Source organism: Panthera onca, chromosome B4 (genome assembly GCF_046562875.1).
Source record: "Panthera onca isolate mPanOnc1 chromosome B4, mPanOnc1 haplotype 2, whole genome shotgun sequence".
NCBI lineage: Eukaryota > Metazoa > Chordata > Mammalia > Carnivora > Felidae > Panthera > Panthera onca.
Genome location: NC_138345.1, coordinates 140,829,434 through 140,854,828, shown reverse-complemented (window position 1 = coordinate 140,854,828; position 25,395 = coordinate 140,829,434). Strand labels below are relative to the sequence as shown.

Here is a 25,395-nt window from a genome sequence, read left to right as displayed (position 1 = left end):
GCCAGGGACAGTGGGAAGACCAATGCCTGGCCTTCCTCGGTGACCCCCAGACATGCCAGCCTGCTGCCACTCTGCTACTCAGCACAGTGGCTGGCGTCGGGCTCTCCCTCTCCTGGGCATCGTGGCCACAGGGGGGCACACGATAGGATAGGAGCCCCATCTCCGTTCGCTCTGCCTCACCAGCAGCGTGCGGTGGGGTGCCCAGCCCAGCAGGGACCACGGAAGTCCCAACCCGTGCATGCTATAAACCAGGTGGGGCAGAGGTGAGGCCCCGGCCCAGCATGGAGGGAGGCTGGGTTGTGGGCTCTGGAGACTGGGCCAGGGTTGCAGGAGGGCAGGGACCACGGCCTTGGGCGATGTTCATTGGCAGGTGCTATCCTTGGGGCCGAGGCTCCTTCATCCTGGGTCCACTTCATGGGGCACGTGGGCCAGTGCAGCTGCACCGTCCCAGGGGCCCACCCGTGCAGGGCGTCCAGCCTGGGGATGGTGCCACTCAGAGTCAGCTCCCCTCCAAACCTGGGGTGCCCTGTTGGGGTTCCAGGCAGATCCCCAGCCGTCTATCGCTTCACGTGCCCCCACTCGGAGCATGATGCCCCCCCCCAGGGCCGGAGACGCTCACACCTGCCCACCAGATGCAGGAAGGAGCCCGGACACGGAGTCTGGGCCTGCCCAGGCGGGGAGGAGACACAGGGGTCCCAGAGCCATGCCTCAGTTCTTTCCTTCCTGCTGCCCTGAACGAAGGCTGGAGCAGACTAGGTGCCGTGAGCTTCTGCCTGGAAACGTCCATACACAGAAGGATTCCGATGAGAAAAAAAGGCACAGGGTGATTCCTGAGCAGAAGCCAGGCCCCGGGTGTCGTCCTCTGGGCTGAGGGCTCAGCGGAGGGGGCAGCCTCTCGCGTCTGAGGGGTGGCGCCCTGGAAGTGGCGTGGGGTCCCAGGTCCCGCTCCGGGAGAGAGTTCTCCTGCACGGTTGGCTCTTGGCACCTGGGAAGACCCAGCCAAGCTTAACAACCGCGGCCATCGGCCCCCCATCCATCCCCCACCGTCAAGATGAGTGCCTGAGAAATGGGGGTACACCCAGGAGCCACGGGGCACGGGGGACAGCTCCCCAACCCCATGGGCCCACAGCCAGCCCTGATCCAGAGACTAGCCCCGAGGGGCACCCAGTAACCTGAAACCCCAAAGACTCGAGGTTCCAGATGCCTCCTTTGGCACCCTAAAACTGCGTGGGCCTCTGGCCAGAGTCCGAAGGCCCCACAGCCTGAGCCAGGACCTGGCAGGAAGCTATGGGGCTGTGGTTTCAGCCAGCCCACTTGGGCTCCTTTCCACCAGGATGGGGAGTGTCTGCCCCAGGGAGCAAACTCACTCAAGACTCTCCCGTTTGTCTCTGGGGCTGGAGTGCAGGCTGCACAGGCAAGCGGCAGCTTCACAGGACCTCCCGCAGGCTCGCCCCATGCGCGCGCACACCGTGCTCCCTGGCAGCTGTCACTCGGGCCGGATGCCCGCTGGGCACGCTGTGGCGCTCCTGGCCCTGACCTGGAGCACTTACCAGAGCCTGGCCATCCCCCAGATTGCAGAATGTGGCCTCTCCTGTTCTCAGGTGAGCCCCGGCCCCCCCCCCCACCCCCATGCTGTGCATGGTCAGGTGGCCTCCCCTGCTCTCCGGTGCGAGGGCGTCGGTTCCTCCACAGGGGGGCACTGGCCTGGCACCCCCACACGAACACGGGCGGCAGGCAAGGGGCGCGGGAGGCCCTGGGCGATGAGGGGGCCGAGGGGGGCCTGGGAGCCCCTGCGGGGTGCCGGGCCCAGCCTGCAGCGCTGCCCTAGGAAACGTTTGCTGAGAGCCCCGGGGTGGGGGCAGGCTGGCGCACCTGCGAGCCGTCCCTCTGCCAGGAGCCTCCCGTGGCCTCGGCAAAGCATGTTTCGGCATCCATGGTGCGGGGCTTGAGCGCACAGCCCGCTCAGGGAAGGCTGCGGGAGTGTGTCCCCCTGGACCGGAGGGAGCCGCGGGGCAATGATGCAGCTCAGGAAGGGTGGCGGCCGTGGCGGCCCGGGACTTTCGCACGGGCCAGCTGACTCAGCCTTACCTGAGGGAGGCGTTCAGCAGCACCGTGACCCAGGCGGTGCCCCCGGGCCCACCACTGGTCTCGGCGCGGTGGGGACGCAGCCTAGAAGGTGTCATGGGAACAGTGGGCGATGCAGCAGGGACATGCGCACAGAAAGGACATGAACATGGGGCGGAGGGAAGTCTGAGGGCCCACTGCGTGCCCTGTGACCTTGGGGATTTGTGTTCTAACTGGTACAGCGCACAACAGAAGATGTTGGTGGTGCTGACTGTGAAGGGGACTGGGGTGGCCTCCAGGGGCGGTGCCCAGGCCACCCTGGAGGCACTTGAGGACGAGTTCCCTCTTCTGGGAGGAACAGCAGCCTCACAAGCCCTGGGAGTGTATCCAGCAGAGGGTCCGGGGAGCTCAGCGAGGGGCTTGTGGGGTGGGGGGGGGGAGAGCAGGGGGCCAGGCAGGGGCACGGGGCTCAGATCCGAGGTGCAGGGACCCGTGAGTGCCCAGGACAGTCTCCCTCTGGCTGCTGGTGGGACCGGTGGGTGCAGAGGAGACAGCTGGGCCCAGGTGGGGGGGATGGTGGTCTGGGCCCCACCCACAGGGAGCTGGCTTGGTGAGGGGGGGGGGGGGAGGATCCCGTGCACAAGGTGACATCAAAGTGGACCCTAGAACCCGACTTCAGCTTCTTGGCTGCTGGAGATGTTTCCTGAAGTGGGAGGCCCGGGGGAGGGGGGCAGGTTTCGGGGAAGGAACCTTGGTTTTGCCATCAGACATGGAGAGCTGAGGGTGAGGGCAGCTGGGTGTGAGTGGAGGCCGCGCTGGGCCCCAGCCAGGTCCCACATGGGGACAGGATGGGGTAGGACTTAGCCCCTTCGACCCAGCGGCTGTGAGAGGAGAAAAAATCCTGGAGAAAAAGGGAGGAGGGGTAAGGGGAGAGCGGGGGCCCGGAGGGGGCAGGGTACGCAGCGCGGGGAAAGGGGGTCACTGCGCACTCAGCCAGGCCCGCGGCCACCTCGGTGCCCGGATGGGGGCGGGGTTGGGGGAAGAGGGGGTGAGGGGGCAGGTGAGTGGTGGGGGAGGGGCCCGCAGCGGGCTCAGAGGAGGGGTTTGCTCGAGAAAGGAGGCGAGCAGGGAGAGGGGGGCAGCCTCTGGCGACCCCTGCGCCTGCGCCCAGACCCTTCCAGCCCACAAGTTCCCACGGGAAGACTGTTCCGGGGCCTCGGGAAGCGTTCCGTGAAAACCGTCCTTGCTGAGCTGACTTCGAGAGCTGGGGGGACAGAAGCAGAGGACCCCAGAGCCAGCGATGCCCGCGGCGCGGGGCAGGGGCATCGGTGCTGAATGCGCCCTGGTGCTTGGGGTCACGGCACCGTGGGCTGCGCAGAGCAGACCCGCCGGGGCGGGTGGAACCCAGGACAAGGTCCTGTCCTCCGGCTGGAGCTCGGGGCCGGTGGGGGCAGCTTGGGGGGAGGGGAGAGACGCAGATCCCGCCCCAAAGACATGCTCCTGGAGGGAGGGTCCCTGCGTGCAGACAGCCCCCAGCCTGGCCAGGGAAGCCCCGAGAAGTCCGACGGAAAACCCCGGGGAGGTTGGGGCGCGGCTACTTCTCCGTCCCCACCCCACCCACGGCAGGGCCCTGGGGCTCTCAGCCAGCACCCCCCCCCCCACGCCCCACTCCCTGCCCCACCGGAGTTCCTGGTACACCAGCGACCCTGGGCCGCATTGCCCACAGGTGCTTTTCTGGCCTGACCTTTGTCCCTGCTCGTCCCTCTTTCTGTGTCTCAGAGGGGAGAGGGTCTGGGCGCTGAAGGGCCCACCGGCACACGGCAGCCACCAGCGGGGGAGTGGGGGTGGGGTGGGGAGGGTGGGGGGGATGTTGTTTAAGACACAGGGGCTAACCCAGAGGGCAGGAGGTGCCCAATGGCCAGGACACAGGCATTCCACCTCTGGGGCAACACCCGGGCCCCTCTCCCTCTTGGAGCGCCGGGGTAGGGGTGGGGGGCGGTTTTAGGCTCAGGTCACAAGTAAGACCGTGCATGCCAAGGAGAGATTCCCAGCATCTGAGGCTGAGGCAGGCAGCGAGGGTGGCCAAGGGCCCAAGCCACTGCCCCTCCCTCATCCCCCTGGGGCTGCAGATGGGGCCCTGCTCCTGCTCCCCCTTGTCCCACCTCCAGGGCCCACTCCTACCCTCCCACTCCTGGGCTGCCGTGCCCCGGGGACCACTCCGTCCCATTCTGGAGAGAGCACCCCGGTTGGCTCAGCCTTTCCATCTGAGCAGAGCCCTCTTGCCACCCCCTGGGTCAGTGCCCTTGGGGTCCGGCCGTCGGGGTTCTGCTCCTCACCAGGGGGCCATGGGCAGGGCTGCCGGGGTCAAGGCATCCAGTCTGGTCTGCTCCTCTGACCTTGGCAGGTTTTGGGGGAACTGGAGATTGGGGGGGGGGGGGGGGACACATCAGCAGCCTCCAGGGAGATAACGGTGGCCAGAAAATGGGGGTGGTGACAGCAGGGTGAAGAAGGGCGGGGAAGGCCGAGTACAGCATCACACAGAAAACAGGTGTTGGTGGAAAACGAGTTGAGCCGACTCCCTGGCTTTTACAAATGCACCATCGTGGCGGAGGATATTGATATCAGGGGCAAACTGTTGGGGCCACCTTCACAGCTTTCCTGTACATCTAGCACTGTCCCAAACTAGAAAGTGTATTTGGACTGGGGGCGGAGCGGGCGATGCAGCCGCCAGTAGCCGCGTCTCCACGGATCCAAGGGGCAGGACTGGGCGTGGCTTGTAGTCTCCATTTCCCCAGCTGTGCTACCAGAGGCAAGTGCCGGGGCTCCGTCCTGAGCCCCCCAGCTGTCCGTGCTTCCTGGGTCCGCGGAAGGTCAGCTCTCCCGGAAGGGAGCAGAGGGCAGCCGCTCCCCGCTGCCACGTGTGGGGGCCGTGGCGCACAGGCCCCGCGCAGCGCGGCGCCCCGGGGCCCCAGCCACCCCGCCGCACCCCCGCCGGCACTCTCCCCAGCTCCGCCCTGGGGCGTCACGGCCCACCCGTCACAGTGAGGTCCGCAGCCTGGACGTCCAGCCACCTCCCCCCACGGGCCCCGCGTGAATCCGGTGCCCAGTTCAGACACCCCCTGTTCACGGGCCCCTCCGTCAGGCAGCGGTCTGGTGGGGGTAGGAGCCGCGGAGGGGGGAGGCCAGCCTGGACGGGGAGTGTTCACGTGCTCTCAGCGGCCCTTGCTCGGCGTATTCCCGTGGCCCACGAGGCCCTGAGCACGCCTGCAGATTTCCTGATTCCTCTGGGGTCCCCCACACCCTTCCTCAACATCTAACCTAAAGTGTAGTTTGCCGATGTCTCACAGTCTGGGTTGTGTCCCCGGCCTCAGAATGCGGGCTCCTCGAAGGCAGGGTGCTTCCCCATTTTCTTTCATTCACGAACCCCAGCACCTAATCAGTGCCTAGGAGGTACTCAACCAAGGTTCGCCTGAAGAATGAACTGGGGGGTAGGGATGCCTGGGTGGCTCAATCGGTTGAGCATCTGACTTCAGCCTAGGTCATGATCTCACAGCTCCTGAGTTCGAGCCTCATGTCGAGCCCTGTGTCAGGCTCTGCGTCGGGCTCTGCGCTGACAGCTGGGAGCCTGGAGCCTGCTTCGGATTCTGTGTCTCCCTCCCTCTCTGCCCCTCCCCCACTCGCATTCGGTCTCTGTCTCAAAAATAAACATTAAGGGGCACCTGGGTGGCTCAGTCGGTTGAGTGTCCGACTTCGGCTCAGGTCATGATCTTGCGGTTCGTGAGTTCAAGCCCCGCATCAGGCTCTGTGCTGATGGCTCAGAGCCTGGAGCCTGTTTCAGATTCTGTGTCTCCCTCTCTCTGACCCTCCCCCATTCATGTTCTGTCTCTCTCTGTCTCAAAAAAATAAATGTTAAAAAAAAAAAAAAAAACATTAAAATTTTTAATAATAAAAAAAAGAACGAACTGGGGAGGGGGGAGGGGGGAGGGGTCTCTGTCTCTCTCAAAAATAAACATTAACATTTTTAATAATAAAAAAAAGAACGAACTGGGGAGCTTCCGGCACCAGCAGCAGAAGTTGGGAAGTAGTTGGCTCGGGGCCGGTCTGTCGGGTCCGGGCCCCACAGTTTCCTGACTGACCACTGAATGCGAGGCCTTGGGCTGGGCTTCTGCGGAGCCAGAACACGTGGACACGGAGGAGGAATGGGGGACTGTGGCACCCCCAGGCCCCTGCAGAGAGCGAGGGGCCGGGTGACTCTCCTGGCCCTTCGGGGCTAGGTTCAGGGGGCGGGACAGCAAGCGGCCGGGCTGACCTGTCACCCTCTCTCGTTCTGTCCTCAGGGCTTCGCCTGCAAGAACCGAGTGAACCGTGAGTACATCTCGGGCAGAGGGGGACTGGCTGCCTTTCCGGCCCTCATCCACCCAGGTCACCAGGGTCCCCTGTCCCCTCCCAGGGGCCAGAGCAGGGAGGCCTTCCTGCTCTGCACGGGCCTTCCCTGCCTGCCTCACAGGACAGAGCGTCCCCCGGATGTCCCTGCCCACCACCTGGCGCACGTGGGCAAGGCCCCCAGCTCACAACAGCGGTGTGCCTGCAGACACAAGTCGCCCCTTCCTGCTTCGTTGGACGAGGCCACCTTCCAAAGGGGCCACGCGAGTTGCCGCCCCAGCAGGAGTATCTGGAAACCTCCATTTCCTCTTGTCAACTTGTCCAGTTTTGTCCAGTGCAAAATGGCCCCCATTTAAATATAGCTTCGTTGTCAGTCACGGCCTTGGCCGCATGGGTGAGGTCCCGCCTGTCCCTGGGGTGCCCCTCCCACCAGAGCGCTTCCCCGTTTCCCTTTGACCCGTAAGGCCGCGGACGAGTTTTCCAGTTTGATGCGGTCTCGTTTACCAGTCTCCTCTTAATGGGTTTTGTGGATCTGGGGGGATCTTGCAAGAAATTCTTCCCGGTCCTGAGGTGGTGACACCGTCTCCCGGTTTCCTGCTTTGCTGTGTTTCTAAGGGTTTAAAAGTGTCGTTTTCCTTTAGCTCTTTAATTCCCTGGGGTCTGTTTGCCGCCGGGGCTCCATCAGCGGCCCGACCACTTACCGCTCAGGTTGTGCGCTTACTGCGCCCACGCGGGGTCCGCTTTTCCAGCGGGGGGAGGGGGTGGCTGCCTCTGATCCCAGCTGGTTCCCGACGAGACGAGCGAGTCTCCCTCGTTCCTTTCTTTCCTCACCTGTGCCGCGAGATGCGGTGGCGGCGGTGCGCGCCCGCGTCCCTGAACCCGCAGGTGCAAACTGGGCGGTGGGGGTGACACGGGGGCGTGGCCCCGGGTGGGCTGGCTTATCTGCGGCTGCGCCCCCGATGGCGGGGGTGGGGGGGGCGGGGGGGTCCCAGCCATTGATGACCCCCCGCGGGAAGGCGCACCTGCCCCCCACCCCGGCCCCCAGACCCGCGGCGGGAGCGGGAAGGCTCACCTGTTTCCCCCCCCCACCCCCCGCCCCCAGACCCGCGGCGGGAGCCGGCTGTCGGCGCCCCCCCAGTGCCAGGACCCCTCGTGAGACGGCCCCACACCGGGGAGCTTGAGGCCGAACAGAGCGAGGACCGCAGAGGACGTGGACCGGGCGGGGGGCGGGGGAAAACCGTCACCCCGCTTCCAAACGCTGCACCAACACGACAGGAGAGGGCGCTCTGTGGCCGGAGCTGCGCCTCCTGCGGGAAACTCAGGAAAACTGGTGTCAGGGACAGAGGCCAGACCCCTCACGGTGACATAAAAGGGTATAAGGAATGTAACAACGTCCCAACAGACAATGGAGGTGCACCAGAAAGGCACGCGAACTGTAAACTTTTATTTCAAAATTAGAAATTCTCGGAAGCGAGGTGACAGCACACAGAATGAGAAATAAAGGAAAAATAATTTTAGAAATGAAGACTTACAGTAGAAGAACCTGCGTGAACAGACCCGATACTAAACCCCCAGAAGGGATACAAGGTGAAAAGGGGAAATTTACAAAAATAAAGAACTGAAAGAGAGGTTAAAATGATGTGTGAATAGATGGTATGTGTCGTAGGTTGGCAGAGAATGTCCAAAATACAGCTGATGTGCATTTCTTCTTTCTGAAGAAGCAAACCAAGGCCACAGAACAGATACTAAGAACTACACTTCCCGGAAGATTTCAAAAAAATTTTTCTTGAAACTAGCTATTGAAAAGGCAAACCATGAACCCAAGAATATGGATTCTGAATATCTAACACCAAAACGTATTCTGGTAAACTTACCGGATCATAAAAAGAGAGAAATCTTTTGGGCAGGTAGGCAAAAAGAGCAGACAACTTACAGTGGAAAGAAAAGCATATTAGATCAGACTTTTCAACATTTTCCACCAGAAGGACGGTCAAACCCTAACGCACGGTGCAGTGAATATTACTACAATATTGTATTCCAGTCATCAGACTTGCTAAGGGACTGGATCTTAATTATCCCAAACTCAAAAAAGTAAAGATAATTATGTGACCCGGTAGAGGTGCGGTGGACACATCAGCCACATTGTAGTGTATAAATGTGTCAGATCGACGGGTTGTGTATCTTAAGTTTACACAATGTTGTGCGTCAAGTATATTTCAATGAAAGAACAGCCAACGTTCACGTACAGCACAACAAGCAGGGACACCGGGAATGTTTCCCCCAGGGGCCCCTATGAGGCACCTGCTAGGAATCTGTTCCCATGAGGAACAGCCAAGCCGCCTGATGAGACGAACGTGGGAATTAGGTGTGTAAATTACATACGCGGCTATTTGCGAGACTGTATGTGACAAGAGAGACAGTACGGAATGTCACGGCTTTATGTTCTGATGATGTAGGTAGGGAACAACCATGAAAAATGGGGAAAGATGAGAAAAGTATATGCCAAGACATGTTTTTACCGTTTTCTCATCATCCTGACTGTTGGCGCCGTGACTAAGACTTGGCGCCTATAATGTTGTTTGGATACAGCCAACGACAGTTAGGACGGGTTTGCCTTGTATTATCTCGTGTCCCTGAGCATCCACATTTCAGCATGGAAGAAAGGAGAGGCAGATGTCATATAGAAAAGGTGAAGTAAAACCTTTACTCTGAATTGGTAGCATAAGTATGACCTTGTGAGTCATACTTACATTTATATAAATATATTGCCACTCTTTCCACAGAAAAATTCTAGAACCAGTGACCAATGCATAGCCATGAGCCTCCCTAGTGCCCAGACTGTGGTCTTAAAATACCATTTCCCACCAGAAGGAACCAGGCAGGGCTTCTGAGAGAAGTGGCTGATTCCCAGTCTGGGGCAGAATGAGTATGGAAGAACCTGGGACATCTTGTCATACCAGAGAGCAGGGAAGCTATCAAAGACTGTGGTGCTTGTCAAAGGTACTTGGGAGACATCCTGAAGACCCTATTCTCCAAGTGGATATTATTTGAGCTTTAAAAAAAGAACAAGAATCGCAATAAATTGCAACCCATGTGTAAACCCATGTATTCATAATGATACCGTTAAAAAAAAACAAAAAAGGAACTCTTCATCCTCTCTGGAGGACAGGGAATCAATTCATCATCTTGAAAACTGGGAAAATAAAAGGAAAGAATCAAGCCTTGATTCTGCCTTGTGTGAATGCCACCTTGGAGTAAGTAGGTATTCCAGCTCATAAGTGGAAACAAAACCGTAGAATTCGATCACCATTTTGCATCTCCCAGTGACAGAAGTGCTGGTGACAGCTAGCACTGTCACATGTCACATGTGGCCGAGGTCCAGACACAGCATGCCTCCTTGTGATGGCATTCAACACCAGCTCTAGCCTGCTAAAGATCTAGACCCTGAGAGCAACCAGACCTCTGGGTCCTGCTGCTGATTTGCCAGGAATACAAGGGCCTCAAGACGGGTGCTGGGCTGCACCCCTGAGGGCGCCTGGCCGGGAGGCTGATTCGGCAAAGGGGAGGAGACACGTAGACAGCCTGGATAAGCCAAGTTTGACAAATGGACAAGCCTCAGGTATAGTGTGTGAAGAGTGTGATCAAACCATAAAGAAATGCAAAATCGTTACGACGGAAGTCAGCGTGCTGGTTCTGGAGTGAATGACGGGGTTTGATTGGCTGGGGACTGGCCGTCTGGTGATGATCAGGCCATCTGCTCTGTGATAATTCACAAAGCTGTTTTTTGGGGTGAGCTTTTCGGTATCTAATTTTCATTTTTACATTAAAAAGCTTTAAAAAAAGGGTCCTAACATTTTATACGCTCTCACTCCTCCAATATGAATTTTTGATTATTTGTCAAATTTACTGAAAATATCAGTAGGTATTTTCCAATGTGTGTATTTTTTAATATTACCGAACAATTAACTCAGTTTCATGTTACCTGGACCATCAGTTTAGCCTCAGAGCCCCCAGGTTAGGGGGGCTTACCTCATTAACATAAATTCAGGTGTGGTTGAAAGTGGTTTGTTATAAAGGACCGAAGACACCTTCCAGGCTCTTATCTCTTGGGAAATTCCAAGGGTTTTAGGATCTCTGCACCAGATAATGGGCACAGACCAATATATATTTATTATTAGTTACAACATTACACATTTTGATAGGAATTGCATTGAATTTATTACTTAATTTGAAACAGAAATGACATCAGAGTTGAGTCTTCCAACCATGAACATGGTATGCCTTTCCACTTATTTACGTCTTCCTCAAAACATTCATTTATGGTCTTTAGAGGCAGAAGGATACTGTAAACGGTTTCCTTATTTTATTGTATTTTCAGGTTGGTTTTGCTTGTGTAGAGCAATGCTGTTTTTGTATATTGATCTTGTGTCCAACACATTTGTTAAAAACTCTTTGTTATTTCAGGGATGCCTGGGTGGCTCAGTTGGGTAAGCGCCCGACTCTAGATTTCAGCTCAGGTCATGATCTCACAGTTCATGAATTCGACCCCCACGTTGGGCTTAGTGCTGGCAGCATGGAGCCTGCTTAGGATTCTCCTCTCTTCCCTCTCTCTGCCCCTCCCCAGCTCTCTCTCTCTCTCCCAAAAAACAAAACAAAACAAAACACCTCTGTTATTTCTAATAAATTTCCCGTTGAGTCTCTTAAGTTTTTATGTATAAGTAATTGCATATTCTACGAATGATGACAGTTTATAAACGTATGGTTTTTGTTTGTTTCTGGTCTTATGGCCCTGGCTCCAATCACCAAGACAATGTTGAATGGGGAACCCTTGTCTTAGTTCTGATATTTATGGCAACGACTCCCCAGGCTTACCATCAAATATCAGGTGTATGAGGCCTTTGAAGTAGACGGCCTTGATCTAGACAAGGAGGTGCCTTCCTTTTCCTAGTTTTTTAAACATTCTTTTTAAACTTTGTGCATCTGTGAAGATAATCATATAGTTTTCCTCCTTTAATCTTTTAATGAGGTGAATTGTCCTGATAGATTTTCTCATGTTGACCACACTTACAGTCCTGAAACAAATCCTATCTGGTCATGTCTACTAAATTATTAAATCAAGTTGCTAAAATTTTATTTAGGATTTGCAACCATGTTCATAAGGGAGACTTTTACTTTATTGTGTGAGCCTTTTCAGAGCTAGCTGTGACCTCTGTCCTGCCCCTTCCCTCCCCTTCTGGGACGCCCTCAGACTCATCTTGGCCATTTTACTTCTTCACATTTCTTCATGTGTCTGCTGTGTTCCCCCCACACCCCACCCCCACCTTTTTTCTCTCTGCCGCCCTCTGGATCATTTGCTGTGATCATTCACTTCTCTAAGTCTCTGTTTGCTGAGGTCCAGTCTGCTCTTAAAATCGTTTGTTGCATTTTTAATTTCTATTTCTGTGGGCTTCATTTCTAGAAATTCTGTTTGTTTCTTTGGAATGTGCTTGGTCCCTCTTTGTAGTTTTCCCCACTGCACGTTTTTTCAAGCTTGTCTCAGCATGGTTGGTCTGTAGCTCACATCCGAGGTACCTGTCACCGGAAGGCTCTGGGGGGTTGTCCAAAGCCTGTTTCTGCTGGTTCTCCCTCTTGGCACTTTGTTTTCTGGCCTATTTATCTTTAAATATGTCTGCTCCCGCCTGGGTGGCGCAGTCAGTTAAGCATCCAACTCTTGATTTTGGCTCAGCTCATGATCTCATGGTTCACGAGTTCAAGGCCCCGTGTGGGGCTCTGCGCTGACAGGGAGGAGCCTGCTTGGGGTTCTCTCTCTCTGCCCCTCCCCCACGTGTGCTCACTGCCTCTAGGGCTCTCGCTGTCTCTCTCTCTCTCTCAAGATAAATAAACTTAGAAAATAATTTGTGTGCTCAGTGCCCTTGAGAAATGATTCTTGGCATTCTCCGAGGCCTAGGATGAAGGGGTTTCTCCAGCCCAGATTCACGTCTGTTTCTGAGCAGTACCCAGCGGTAGTGCCTGACTGTCAGGGCCATCGGGACCATTTTGAATTGAAAAACAGGTTGAGGTCTCACGGACCTTCCTAGAGATGCAAACCAGGGCTGGGAACCAGCACCCTAACCCACCAGAGGTTCCGGGAAGCTCTCTCTTCCTCCCCGCCTGCTCAGACCAGCCACCGCCACACGGGGCCAAGGGTTGGGGTGTCCCTCCCGGCTCCCCCCACCCAGGGCGACACGGGGGCAGCTCTGTGATGCCCTCAGCAGACGTGGCTTCCTGTGCACTGCATCCCTCTGCCCTTTCTCAGACTGTGGCCTGAGGATCCTGATTCTTTCATCACCTTCCACAAGCTTTGGGGAGGCTTTTTATATGTACGGCTTTTCGTCCAGCGGTCGCTGTCTTCAGCAGCAGGCTGGCCCAAAGGGCCGGGTCCACCGCGTCGCGGGAATTGAACCTCCGCTTGTTTTTAAACACACAGAAGCTTTCTTTCTCCCCCTCTTCCTTTGTCAATATGCATTTGAATTCACCATCGTGTTTGACCAACTCCTGTGTTCCCTGTTCCCTTTTGTAACCTACTTCTTCCTTTTGGGGTCCTATTTCTGCTTTTTAAAATACATCTGTTAGGCCTTCTTCTAGTAAGGCCCTGCGGCAGTTCTGAAAACCGTTTAGAGACCAAGTGTGTTTACTTCTCCCTGGGTCTTCGTGACAGACCTGGGGTTCACGATGAAATCCACAGAACGACAGTGTCTTGTTTTCCGGTTTTGCACCACAAATAGTCGAGCATGCCTGGATCTCTTCGCCTTTCCTCTACATACTCTCTCCCCATTTTGTCAGCTAATTTGGGACAAGAGCCTACTCTTAGACATTTTATTTTAAATAAGCAGCTGTCCGGGGTGCCTGGGTGGCTCGGTCAGTTAAGCGTCCGACTTCTGCTCGGGTCATGATCTCAAAGTTCGTGGGTTCGAGACCCACATCGGGCTCTGTGCTGATGGCTCGGAGCCTGGAGCCTGCTTCGGATTCTGTGTCTCCTCTCTCTGCCCTTCCCCCACTTGTGCTCTGTCTCTCAAAAATGAATATATGTAAAAAAAATTTTTTTTAAATAAGCAGATTTCCATCCATATAGTTCACTATTTTCCACGCTGACCACGAGCCTTTCTTTTCAATGGCTCTACCTTTTTTTTTTTAAGATTTTATTTTTCAGTAATCTCTACACCCAGCGTGGGATTCGAACTCCCAACCCCCAGATCAAGAGTCACGCGCTCCTCCAACTGAGCCAGCCAGGCACCCCAAGCCTTTTTAAAAAAATTATTGCTTTGGGGCGCCTGGGTGGCGCAGTCGGTTAAGCGTCCGACTTCAGCCAGGTCACGATCTCACGGTCCGTGAGTTCGAGCCCCGCGTTGGGCTCTGGGCTGATGGCTCGGAGCCTGGGGCCTGTTTCCGATTCTGTGTCTCCCTCTCTCTCTGTCCCTCCCCCGTTCATGCTCTGTCTCTCTCTGTCCCAAAAATAAAATAAAAGTTGAAAAAAAAAATTAAAAAAAAAAATTATTGCTTTATTTTTCCCACTTCTGGTCTTGTATAAATTAAAAATTTTTTAAATGTTTATTTATTTTTGAGAGAGAGAGAGTGAGTGGGGGAGGGAGAGAGAGAGACACACACACACAGAATCCAAAGCAGGCTCCAGGCTCTGAGCCCCGAGCTGTCAGCACAGAGCCCGACATGGGGCTCAAACCCACGAACTGCAAGATCATGACCTGAGCGGAAGTCGGACACCTAGCTGACTGAGCCACCCAGGCGCCCCATGGTCTTGTACAACTTTAAACTGGGTTGGGAGAAACCCGCTCCTCTGGGGCAAGCTCAGCACCGCATCTCGCCAAGGACACCACCTGCCTCTTGTGCACATTGTAGACGAGCAGGAAGGAGGAAATTGCTTTATGGCATTATTGACATACGGCCGACCTAAAACAAACTGTATATATTTTAAATATCCAGTTTGCTAAGGTTTTACGTGAAACCTGTGAAACCATTACCTCCGTCAGGATAGTGGACAACCACATATCTGCTTTCTTTCCATAGCGATTAGCTCACATTTTCTCAAACTTTAGATGCATGGAATCAGGCAGTGGGTACTCTTGTGTCTGCATTCTTTCGCTCGGCATAATCATATCTGGATTCATCCGCGTGTGGCGTGTGTCAAAAGCCCGTCGCACTGGATGGCTATGCCACGGTCTGCTTGCCCACTCACCTGCTGATGAACATTTGGGCTGTCTCCAGGTTTTGGCTTCTAAAAACGAAACCACAATCAACATTCATGGGCAAGCCTTTCTCATCACTCTGGGGTGAATATCAAGGCATGGAATGTCTGCATCGTACAGCAGGTGTATACTTACCTTCTAAAAAATTGCCAAATCGTTTTGTAAAGTGGTTGTGACGTTTTCTGTTCCCGCCATCAGTGTGCGAGGATTCTTATGCCTGGACATCCTTGTCTACACTTGGTGTGGTCGGTCCTTTCCATCTGAGCCATTCTACAAGGTAACACTAGCTCATTGTGGCTTAAGTTTGCATTTCCCTAACGTCTGTCGATGTTGAGCCTTTCCTCACGGGCTTCTCTCCCACTTTTATCTTCCGTGGTGAAGAATCTGTTCAATATCACTCTTTACTGGGTTGTTGGTTTCCTTGTTATTAAATTTGGAGAGCTCTTCACACGTTCTGAATACAAGTTCCTTACCAGGTATATGATCTGCAAGTATTTTCCCTCAGTCTGTGACTCGTCTTTTCATTCTCTTACCAGCATCTTTCAAAGATGAATCTTTGGCAGGCATCCAAATGTTTTTACACGTTGTTTTTTCATTTTCATTCAGTTCAAAGTAATTTCTTATTTCCCTTTTCGTGTCTTCTTTGTCCCAAGGGTTATGTAGAAGTGTATTGTTTAGTTTTCAAATGTTGGGAAATTTTCCAGGAATATTTTATTGATTTCTAATTCCATTTTGATCAGAGAAGATGGTTTGTTTGATCTGAATCCTTGTGAATTTACTGAGACTTTTATGTGCCAGAATATAGTCTCTCTTGATAAATGTTCCATTTGAAAAACATGCAGACTCTGCTGTCATTGGTGGGGTGTTCTGTAAATGCCAATCAAGTCAAGCTGGTAGGTTGTGTTATACAAGGTCACTCTATTCTTTCCGGTTTTCCGCCTGCTAGTTCTGTCAAGTATAGAGGAAAGACTATTGCAGCCAACTATAGTTGTGGGCTCGTCTCTTCCCCCCTGTATTTTTATCAGTTTTGTTTTACGCACTGTGAAACTATGATATTATGTGCATAATATCAGTTCTGGATGTTGTGTCCTCCTGATGAATGGTTCCCTCTGTTACTGTGAAATGAATATCCTTATCCCTGATAATATCCCATTCTTTGCCATGAAATCCATGTTGTCTGGTAACAGCTACTCCAGCTTTCTTTTGATTAGCCTTAGCATGTTGTGTCTTTTTGCATTTGTGTCTTTCTATTTAAAGTGTATGCCTTATAAGCAGTTTACAGTTGGGTGTTGCTTTTCTGTACAGTCTGAAAATCTTTGCCTAACTGTGTTATTAAACATTTATGCTTAATATGATTATTAAGATGGTTAGGTTTTTTAAATTTTTTAAATGTTTTTATTTATCTTTGAGACAGAGAGAGACAGAGCATGAGCAGGGGAGGGGCGGAGAGAGAGGGAGACACAGAATCCGAAGCGGGCTCCAGTCTCTGAGCTGTCAGCACACAGCCCTATGCGGGGCTCGAACTCACCGCGAGATCATGACCTGAGCTGAAGTCGGATGCTCAACTGACTGAGCCACCCAGGTGCCCCGAGACGGTTAGGTTTAACTGATCTTCTTCCTATTTGTGTTTTGTTCCATCTCTTCTTCATTAACCTTTTCTTGTTCTGCCTTATTAGTTATTTCTGTGTGTGTGTGTGTGTGTGTGTGTGTGTGTGTGTGATTTCATTTTATCTTCTTAGTTGACTTATTCAAACTGTTACTTTAGTGATTGCTTTGGTGTTTTTTTGTTTTGCTTTTTGGATTTTTTTTTTTTTTGGCATTTATAATATACATCTTTAACTCCTTCGAGTCTCCCTTCAAGTGATAACGCAGCACCTCACAAATAGCCTACGATCCTACCCTTGGCAGCTCCACTTCTGCCCTCTGGGCATTTGTGCTGTTGTAGTCACACCTTCTCCCCCTCATGATTTTTTTCATCTTTCTTACACTTGGCACTCACCAAGCTTCCTGGATCTGCGAGTTTACAGTTTTCATCAAGTTGGGGAGATATCTATCACTTCTTCAAGATTTTGTTTCATCCCCCCTTCCTCTGGGGATTCTAATTACACATGCATTAAGTCACTGAAGTTGTCCTGCCAAAGCTTCTACTGTTATACCATCATCATTGTTATCTCTTTCCATTTACTTTTGGATGCTTTCTATTGCCATGTTAGCTTCCCCGGTCTTCTTTTCTTTTAATATCTCATCCGCTATTAATCCCATTTGATGTATTTTTTCATCTCAGACATTATAGTCTTTCTCTAGAAGTTGGATTTGAGATCTATCTACCCATCTATCTAATTTTCCATATCTATAATGAACTTTTCGAACATACGGAATACAATTATAATAATTGTTTTAATGTTCTTGACTAACAATTCTAATACCTGTATCAGTTTCAATTAATCGATTCTTCTCATTATAGACTGTATTTTCCTGGTTCCTTGCATGTCTTGTAATTTTTTATTGGATGGCAGACACCGTGAATTTTACCCCGTTATGTTCTGGATATGTATTTTTGTTCGTACAAATATTGTTGAGGCTTTCCTGGAATACAGTTAAGTTACTTGCAAACAGCTTAAACTTTCTGGGGTCTCGCTTTTAAGACACGTTGGGCGGGATGAGAGCAGCAATCAGTCTGAGGCTAATTATCCCCTACTGAGGCAAGACTCGCGTGTGTGGCACCTACCCAGTGCCCGGCTGAGAACGGGAACTATTCTCGGCCCCGTACGAGTGCAGGACACTCTTCCCTCAGATCCTCTGGGCCGGTTCCTCCCCTGCCTCCGGTAGTTCCCTCACGTGCGTGTGCTGACCTGTGCCTGGCAGGGTGGACGTTCTTCGCGGTTCTCTCCGAAGCCTTCTCTCCTGTCTCACACTCCGTCCTGCTAGTGCTGGTGCTTTGGTCGGCCCAGGCTCTCTGCCCGTTTCCTCGACTCAGGGAGAGTGCCGGGCTCCTCTGGATCCCCTCCCTCCACCACAGCCTGAAAACGCTCTCGAGACACTGGCGCACGTGCGGAACTCACGTATGTGTCCCCTGTGCCAAGGACATCGCTCTCCTTCTCTTCCTCGTGTCATGTCGTGAAACCACCGCTCCACCTATTTCGTCTGGTTTTCCAGGCTGTGTCAGGCAGGAGGGTAAACCTCACCACCGTGACTCCATCTTGGCCACAGTGGGATCCACGGAGCCGGACTTCTTTCCCATGAACGTATTCAGATCTCATGGAGTCTGTTTCTGAAGCCAGTCAGTATGGGCCCTGTTGAGTGACAGGCTCCACAGTGCCTCACCTACCACAGCATGTTTGTCCGTGCCCCCGTGGTCGGGCCACTGCCCTCCTGCAAAGACCTGCCTTCTCCATAGACCATCTGCTTGCATTCCATCTGGAGAAGGTCCCTGAGCAGAAGCAGCCTGTGGCCCCAGGCTTGGGGACAGATGGCTGCTCTGTGCCTTCAGGTCAGCGCCTCAGGCCTCGAGCGCTAGGGCCTTTGAGGAGCGTCCGTTCCCGCATCCGTCTCACCGCAGAGGCGCCTGGTCGCCATCTTCCTCTGCCTCCCCCTTGATTTGCATGTCAGCGCCTCAGCCTGGTCTGACAGGCTGTGGTGCCTGCACTTCCCCTGAGTTCTGTCCCCAGTGACGTCCTCCTCATATGCCCCGTGGGGACCCTGGGGGTTCTGAGCCCCCGAAGCACCCACCGAGCACATGCACCTTCCCCTCCCTGGACACATGGTCCCACCGCGGGGTTGCTCCCTCCACCTCACGTGGCACCAGGCCTGAACGCCACTTCTCATGCCTGCAGACGAGCCACAGCCCTGCACGCAGGAGGGCACCCGGGCCGCTGACTCTGGGGGGCACAGGCCTCCCCAGCGCTCCACGGCTCGTGTGGAACCAACTCCACTGTCCCCCAAGTCCCCAGCTGCAAGCCCGGCCAAGTGAAGGCCACGACTGCTGCTCAGCCCTAGGGCCTGCCCCAGCCCCAGCCCCGCCAAGGCCTCCGGGCCAGTCCTGCCTGCACTAGGGCAGCCGCTGGCCTGTGAACAGAGCCCGAGGCTGCATGACATTGGGGTCATGACCCAGGGGCCCCTAGCAGGCCTTTTCTGTTGCTCATCTTTGAAGACGGGCGATGGGGCTTGCCAGCTTATGGGAAGGCAGGCTCCATTCACCCCTGCACCCCAGGCAGGGCAGCAGCTACCCACACTCAGGTGTGGCCTGCTCCCGGGCCTGGCCCCACTCCTGATCCCCAACAGACAGTTGGCTCAGGGGCGGGTCCACTGCTCAGGGGGGGCCAGCTCCCTGATGGCTCTGGGGCGAGATGGTGAGGACCCCTCCCCAGACATGCAGCCCGAGGGCTCCCCCCAGGCCGGGCCACCCACACGGCCTAACCGGGGTGCTGGGGGAGAGCCCCGTGGCACTCACCCTCATCTCCCCTCCTCAGGGAATATTCTTAGCAGCTTCTGCCGGCAGTCCCCTTCGTCCATGTCCAGGTCCATCCTGGAGGCCCTGACGCTCTCCACTGCCATGAGGTGTGCCCCCCACGACGGTTGCTCCCTGCTCCTGCGTGTGCAGGCCTCCCTCACGCTGCACGGTGAGAGGCCTCGGGGTGTGCTGTGAGGGGGGTGGGCTCCGGGCTCCTTTAGCCCCCACCATCCGACGGGCCCGGTGGGGCAGGGCGGCCCCACTAGCCGCACATCGCAGAGAGAGGAGAGGAGGACAGGATTCACTGCCCCATCTGACAAGCCCTGCCCGGTCCCTCCCTTCACCCAGAGAGCCTGCGGGGCCTGGAGGCCTGCTCCATGAGCCTCGACACCCAGGAGACCCAGTGTCAGAGCGTGCGGGTCTCAAGGGCCTCCCGCCGACTACATGTGGGGCAGCAGGTGAGGCCAGGGCCTGACCCACACCTGCCGGGCCACCCAGCCCAAGCCTTTGTCAGGCAGGGGCAGCTGTCCCGGGGCTGCGCCCCCTTCCTCGACACCTGACCGACCCGATGCCCGAGGAACCGGCACCCCTTCTGCGGAGCTCCGGCTGTGCCCGGCGGGGCTGGCCTGGCCGGGGGTGGGTAGGTGGAGACCCCAGGTGCCCCTGGCTCACACCTGCACCTGCCCAGCTCCAGGTGCACTTTGAATGCTTCGAAGTAAGCGTGGCCCAGAGCCTCTACGTCACCCTGAGGACAGTGCCCCACTTCTGTGGGGTCCGGCTGGACCAACAATACCACGTGGAAGGTGAGAGCCCCTGGGGCGAGCCCCGGCACGGCTGCCGCTGGCGTCTAGGGACCGACTCGGGGTGGGACACGCGAGGAAGGGGGCAGGGCCCCATGCTGCACAGCTCCCAGCAAGCGCCTTGGCTTAGCTCCGGGGTCACGGCCTCCCTGGAGAGGCGGGACTTCTTTCTGTGGAGCACATGGGCAGAGGCCCACCCGGGTGTGCGGCTCCTGGGGACAGAGTGGCTGGGCCCACCATTGCCTATGCGTTTGCAGACTGCAGAGACCAAGACGTGGGGAGGAACCTGCCCTTCTGCTTTGGTGAGGCCCCCTCGCCGGGTGGGACCACAGCCCCGCAGCCCCTGGGAAGCCCCGCAGGTTGCTGCGGGCACCCACCGCCCTCCCACCGGGATCTTCTGCCCGTCCCACTTGGGAGATCACGATGGGTCCCCAGGTGCCTAGGGCTGGCAGGGGTCACCACCTCGAGGCTCTCGGGACAGGTGGGGACCTGTGTCCAGTGACCTCTAGTCCCAGCGTGGCCTCCACCTGCCGCCCGCCCGCCTTTTTGTAGCCGGGAAGTTCTCCTACTGGGTAGACCGCGGCCGCAAGGTCATTCTGGTACAGGTGCCCGAGGCTCTCGCGGACTCCGACTACTACGTGCGGCTCTGCCTCAAGTGGTTCACCTGTGAGGACGTGGGTGCCCCAGTGCGGGTGAGCCCGGCCCCGGACACCGCCTCCGGGCCCAGACCAAGTTCCGCCCCACACCCGAGCCCGGGCTCCACCCGCCCCACAAGCCCCAGGCCCCACCCACCCCGGGCCGTCACGCCCCGCCCCGTCCCAGCCCAGGCCACGCCCACCCACCGGGCCCCCAGCCCCTGAGCCCTCCACTCCGCTGCAGGTGACGGTGAACAGGGTCTCCCGCGCCGTCTCTCTGCCCTACAGCCGAGAGCTGCCGTGCCTGTGCCTTGAGGTCAGTGAGCGTGTGGCCTTCACTGCTGGGAGGAGACGAGGGAAGGGCAGGACCTGCGCTGACCCCGGCCCCTCCCGCAGGGCTGGTCTGCGACCCCTGACGCAGTGCGGATGCAGGCCTGTCCCTTCGAAAATGGCAAGTGCCCCGTGGTGTGGAGTAGGGGGCGGGAAAGGTGAGCGCGTCCAAGGTGCCTGGCAGGGTGGGGCCGGGCCGGCCCAGGTCCTTGAGCGTGCCTCGGGCAACACGTAGCCGAAGGGGTGTCCCAAGCAAGCCCTTTCAGTGGCAGAATCTGCAGACACGGGTGTGCCCGCGTGCGCGCGCCCAGCGTACACGTGTGCACGAGCCCCGGCCCTGCTCACCCGGAAGAAGAAGCAAGTGTTGTCGAGAGCGGCTCTCTGGGGGGTGGAGGAGTGTTACCCTGCGCTGGGCTCTGCTCCCTGACACCGCACAGGCACACGGACACACACACACACACACACTTGGCCAGGGCCCAGAGACCCGCAGGGAAACTGCACCTGAGTCTCGACGTGGCCCAGCAGTCCCTGAAGCAGGTGCTGGGCTCAGCTGACTGGAGCCCCTGGGGAGGGTCCCTGCAGACACAGAGGCACTGTGGGACGCCATCCGCTACCACCCCGGAAGCCAGGCACTGAGCTGGGAGCCCGCCTGTCCCGTGAGCGGCCACGTGAGCCTGTGCTGGCGCCCGGAGCCAGGGGCCCTCTGCCACGAGCTGGAGCACTCCGGCCGGTCGGCACGGGGCAGGGTGAGTGGCCACCGGGCGGGGTGGGGGTGGGCACGGACGGCCAGGGCCTGACCCGAGCCCCCCACAGGTGCAGTACCCGCTGGTGGACAGACAGCCCCAGCTCTGCCTGAAGGTGAGTGGGCCGGCGCCAGCCTGGAGCTTAGGGAGAGGCAGCAGGGAGGCCGGCAGAGGGGTCGGCAGAGGGATCCGGGGCGTGGGGGCGGGGACGTGCAGCCACACTCACTCCAGACCTTGCCCGGCCCTGGGGCCCAGCCTCCCAGTGACCCCCTCTGCCCCCAACCCTGGTCTGACAGCGGGTGCAGCTGAATGGCTCTGCGGGAAGGAGGCCCAGCCTGCCCGAGCCCCCGGCCACCCCCCACCTGCCACAGCTCACCCCTCGTGTCCTCTCTGCAGTTCTCCACCGGCCGGGGCTTCTGGGTGAGGTGCCCTTTCGAACGACTAGGCTTCCCAGGTGAGCTCTCCATGGGGCCGCAGGGCAGGGAGGGGGCCTGCGCCTTTTGCTGTGCGGTTGCAGCAAATAACGCCCTTTTCTGCGCTCCGAGAGATGCCTCGTGGCCAGGCAGGCAGGATGACAGGGTGCCGGGTCAGTGAGAAGGGGAGTGGAAGTGGCGGGGGGCGGGGGAGGGGGGGGCTGCTGGGCCTCAACGCTCCACCCCACAGCCTGGAAGATGACTGTCCGGCCAGCCGCGTCTCAGGGCCACCTCCGAGTCACCTTCTTCTCGCCCAGCGCTGCCAGCTTCAAGGTGCACCTGTGTCACCAAAGGAAGATGTGGCCCCCTGCCTGCCACCCAGCGATCCAGGCCACGCCTCTCCCTCCAGCCTCAGTGAGCCAGGCGGGGTGGGCGCCTTCCTGGGGAAGGTGGTTGACCCCTTGGCTTCCCTGGAGACCGCCCGGTGTGGAGGGGTGCAGGGCTGCTCTGCTGTGTGTGACACCTGTGTCCCTGTGCCACAGCGACACACTACGGCCGGTCTTGCCCCCCACCCCCACTTCCCGCGACCTGCCCCTCTCCCAACCCAGGGTGGCTTCATGGCTGACTCCGCGGTTGCCTTCGTGGACATCCCCAGGGACGAGGCTTGTGCCCCCAGCACCTGCATCCAGGTGGGTGGTGCCGCCCCACCCCGCCCCCACCCACCTGCTCCAGTCCCAGACCTGTTTCCCTGCCATCAGCCCACAGGGGAACTCCTGCCCCCCAAAGCTCCTCTCCAGGCTGTCGCTCTGGGGGACACGGTTGGGGTGCAGGGAGGGGGCCGCGGGCTGACCGAGCTGCCCCCCCTCCGCCTGCAGGGCTGGAGGACCGATGTGCACTTCTCCACCCCCCAGCAGCTGTGTGATCTTCAATGCAGTGAGTGCCGGGCCTGGGCCTCGACCCCGGGGGTGCGGGGGCAGTGGACGCTCACGGGCCGCAGGAGGCCGGGGCTGGACCCCATCCTCAGCTCAGAGCCGGTCGCTGGCTCTCACTCTCAGGGCGGGGGTAGTGTGCACCGCTCGGGAGACCGGGCGCCAGTGGGGGACAGAGGGGCCACCTGCCTTGGAGTCAGGCCAGGCTTCTGAGCCAGGGCGAAGCCAGGCCGGACGGAAGGTAGGGGCCCGGCCCCACCCCCACCCCCGAGGTCCATCCTTGGGCACCTGCGGTGCAGCTTCCTCCTCCCTGCGTGTCCACCACCCCTGGCCGGGGTTCTGGTTCCAACTGTCGGGGGCCTCGGGACGTCCATCAGCCCGCCTTCACCCACCCAAGCCGCTTAGGCCCAGACTCCTGGGATCTCGGGCTTAGCAAGAGGCAGAGCGAACCGTGTAGGTCCTGGGTGTGGCCCAGGAGGGTGGCCTCTGCCTGCGGGGCCTGAGAAGGGCACCGGGCTGTTAAGTGGGAGTGGGCATCGCCACCTGCATGTGTGGAAGCCCTCTGGCTGCTGACGGAGAGTGGACGGCAGGAGCCCTGGAGGGAGAGGGAGATGGGAAGGGGCTCGCACCCAGGCCTCCGGGCGGCTCGCACCCTTTCCAAAGCTGGTGGCCTGGCCAGGGCCTCTTACACCCGTGTCTTCCAACCCCTCCCAGCCCCCAGAGGAGCTTTTCAGTCAAGTCTGGGCCCCCATTCCTCAGCCAAGATCCCCTCCAGCAGATCACAGGCCAAAGGGGCGACGGTCACCCCTGAGGGCCCGTATCTGGGGCGGGGCTCCACCGCCTGCCAGCCAGGTGACCTGGGAGCTGACCCCAGCCACTGCCAGAACCTCCATGCCACACCGGGTGAGTCCCAGGGTCCCAGGGACCGGCCTGTGAGCAGAGAGACCGGGCTGCTTTGGGGGTCTAAGTGGACTGCCCCCGAAGAAAGGACGGGCAGCCTGGAAAGGCCTGGAAGGGCCTAGAAGGGCCTGCCCAATGAGCCCGGAGCATTTGGAGCCCACGGCTCCCTCTCCTTCCCCCGGCCACACAGCTGGGGGTGAGCTGGAGGAGGCTGTGCCCCCAGACAAGGTTGGTATTGTGTAGACTGAACCAGCACTCCCGTCCCTCTCTTTCCAGCTGCCACCCAGGGGACAGCGGACTGAGGCCAGGAGCCTCACGGAGCACAAGCAGATGCCCTGGCTGAATGCTGGGGTGCAGAGGGCTCACATCTGGGGCTCCGAGCCTCTGGCAGCAAAAGCCAGGCCTCAGAACTTAGAGGCGGCTCGCCTGCACACGGGCTGTGGGGCCGGCCACCTTGCGTCTCCCCAGCCGCGCACAGCTCCCTGGGGGCCCTCAAGCTGGGCGGGGAGCTTTGGGTCAGATGAAGGGCCCTCAGCCCCTCCCTGAACCCCCTGCTGAAGGCCACGGAATGGCTGGGTGGGCTGCCCTCTCTCCTGGATGGCCTGGCCTCCTACCTGTCCCGTCTCAGCTTGGTGCAGGCTCCCTCCGGACCACCCGGGGTCACGGCCACCATCCCTGGCCCCTGCCTGAGCGCTGGAAAGTAGAGTGCGACCCCACACTTGCTACGGCTGACCAGGCTCCGTTGGCCCAGGACCACCCACCCCCAGCCCCTGCCCAGAGCGCTCCCATACCGACTGTCCACATGCTAGCAGGGCGGCCCCCCCACTGCCCAGGCGGGGCCTCCGCCCGGCCCCCTGCACCGACCCTCCCAGAGCTCAGGTCACCTTGCACAGCCAGTCGGGCCAAGGCTGGCCACTTCCTGTGGCCTCAGGAGCCACCTGCAGGGATGTGCCCTTCTCAGAAGTGTCATTAAGGGCCACTGTGTGCCATCTGTGCTCAAGGACCACAGAGGGACCCTTGGCCCTGCAGCGTGATTTCCACACCCAGGCCAGGGGTCACCCAGCGGCCGGCCCGGCAGATGTGCCCCCACAGAACTGTCCTGCTTGCTCACAGGCACTGCCAGGCTGTCCCTCCTGCATCTGGAGTCCCCGCTCGTGTCCACCTGACCACAGTGGCCCCCCACCAGGCACCCAGGGCCTGGCCCCCTTCCCGCCCTGCAGGGGGTGGGGAGGGGGGTGGCTACAGCAGACCAGGAGTGGGCAAAACCAGTAAACACTTGTGCGCCTAGCTCGCCTCTTCGCTTGAGGACAGATGCGGGGTCTGCAGGGCGACGGAAGCCCTGTAGCAGGTGGGGTGGGGGAGGGTTATGGCGCCCAGCTGTACCTGTTAAAATGGGGGGGGGCGGGATGGCCGAGGAGGCGAGGGCGGAACCACAGGCCGCAGACAGAGCCTGCTGCCCTCCCCCGGCGACCCCCACCACGTAGGAGCCCCAGGCTGTCCCCCGAGGA

The 25,395-nt window shown here is 57.8% G+C and overlaps 3 protein-coding genes and 1 long non-coding RNA gene across 8 annotated transcripts in view; 3 read left to right on the top strand and 1 right to left on the bottom strand.

Moving 5' to 3' along the window:
- Positions 1-19,266, top strand: part of TTLL8 (tubulin tyrosine ligase like 8) — a 78,956-nt gene extending 59,690 nt beyond the window's left edge. For 3 of the 5 annotated variants that reach the window (XM_060656053.3, XM_060656052.3, XM_078449272.2), the window contains 2 exons: positions 6,402-6,429; positions 6,515-6,824. In XM_060656053.3, coding sequence (XP_060512036.2) covers positions 6,402-6,429; positions 6,515-6,803 — 317 coding nt within the window. In that variant the 3' untranslated portion in view covers positions 6,804-6,824. Of the gene's footprint in view, positions 1-6,401; positions 6,430-6,514; positions 6,825-19,156 lie in introns of those variants that run through there. The other 2 variants (XM_060656056.3, XM_078449271.2) reach the window with 2 other exon arrangements.
- On the bottom strand, positions 13,970-20,618 carry LOC132693568 (uncharacterized). The gene is made up of 4 exons (XR_013556591.2): positions 20,507-20,618; positions 19,931-20,107; positions 19,138-19,399; positions 13,970-14,716 (listed from the first exon to the last, which is right to left on the bottom strand). It is a non-coding gene; the product is annotated as an uncharacterized LOC132693568 (long non-coding RNA).
- Positions 19,198-21,541, top strand: LOC144616854 (interleukin-17 receptor E-like protein). Its single transcript, XM_078449274.1, has 6 exons — positions 19,198-19,306; positions 19,486-19,595; positions 19,826-19,940; positions 20,195-20,239; positions 20,490-20,629; positions 20,817-21,541. The coding sequence occupies exons 1-6, from the start codon at positions 19,198-19,200 to the stop codon at positions 21,135-21,137; spliced, it is 840 nt and encodes a 279-aa protein (XP_078305400.1). The 3' UTR covers positions 21,138-21,541.
- On the top strand, positions 21,457-24,297 carry LOC132693567 (interleukin-17 receptor E-like protein; the record flags this gene model as incomplete). Its single annotated transcript, XM_078449214.2, has 8 exons — positions 21,457-21,648; positions 21,716-21,760; positions 22,042-22,099; positions 22,309-22,472; positions 22,667-22,747; positions 22,934-22,991; positions 23,702-23,890; positions 24,164-24,297. Coding segments are annotated over 8 exons (813 nt in total), but the record flags the coding sequence as incomplete, so codon positions are not given.
- Between the last annotated feature and the right edge of the window lie 1,098 nt (positions 24,298-25,395).

Excerpts from the sequence above, each read along its gene's own strand:
- LOC144616854 (XM_078449274.1), top strand. The coding sequence starts at position 19,198 with ATGTCCAGGTCCATCCTGGAGGCCCTGACGCTCTCCACTGCCATGAGG. Across the intron at positions 20,240-20,489 it reads GAACCTGCCCTTCTGCTTTG|CCGGGAAGTTCTCCTACTGG; the intron begins GTGAGGCCCCCT and ends GCCTTTTTGTAG. Across the intron at positions 20,630-20,816 it reads ACGTGGGTGCCCCAGTGCGG|GTGACGGTGAACAGGGTCTC; the intron begins GTGAGCCCGGCC and ends ACTCCGCTGCAG.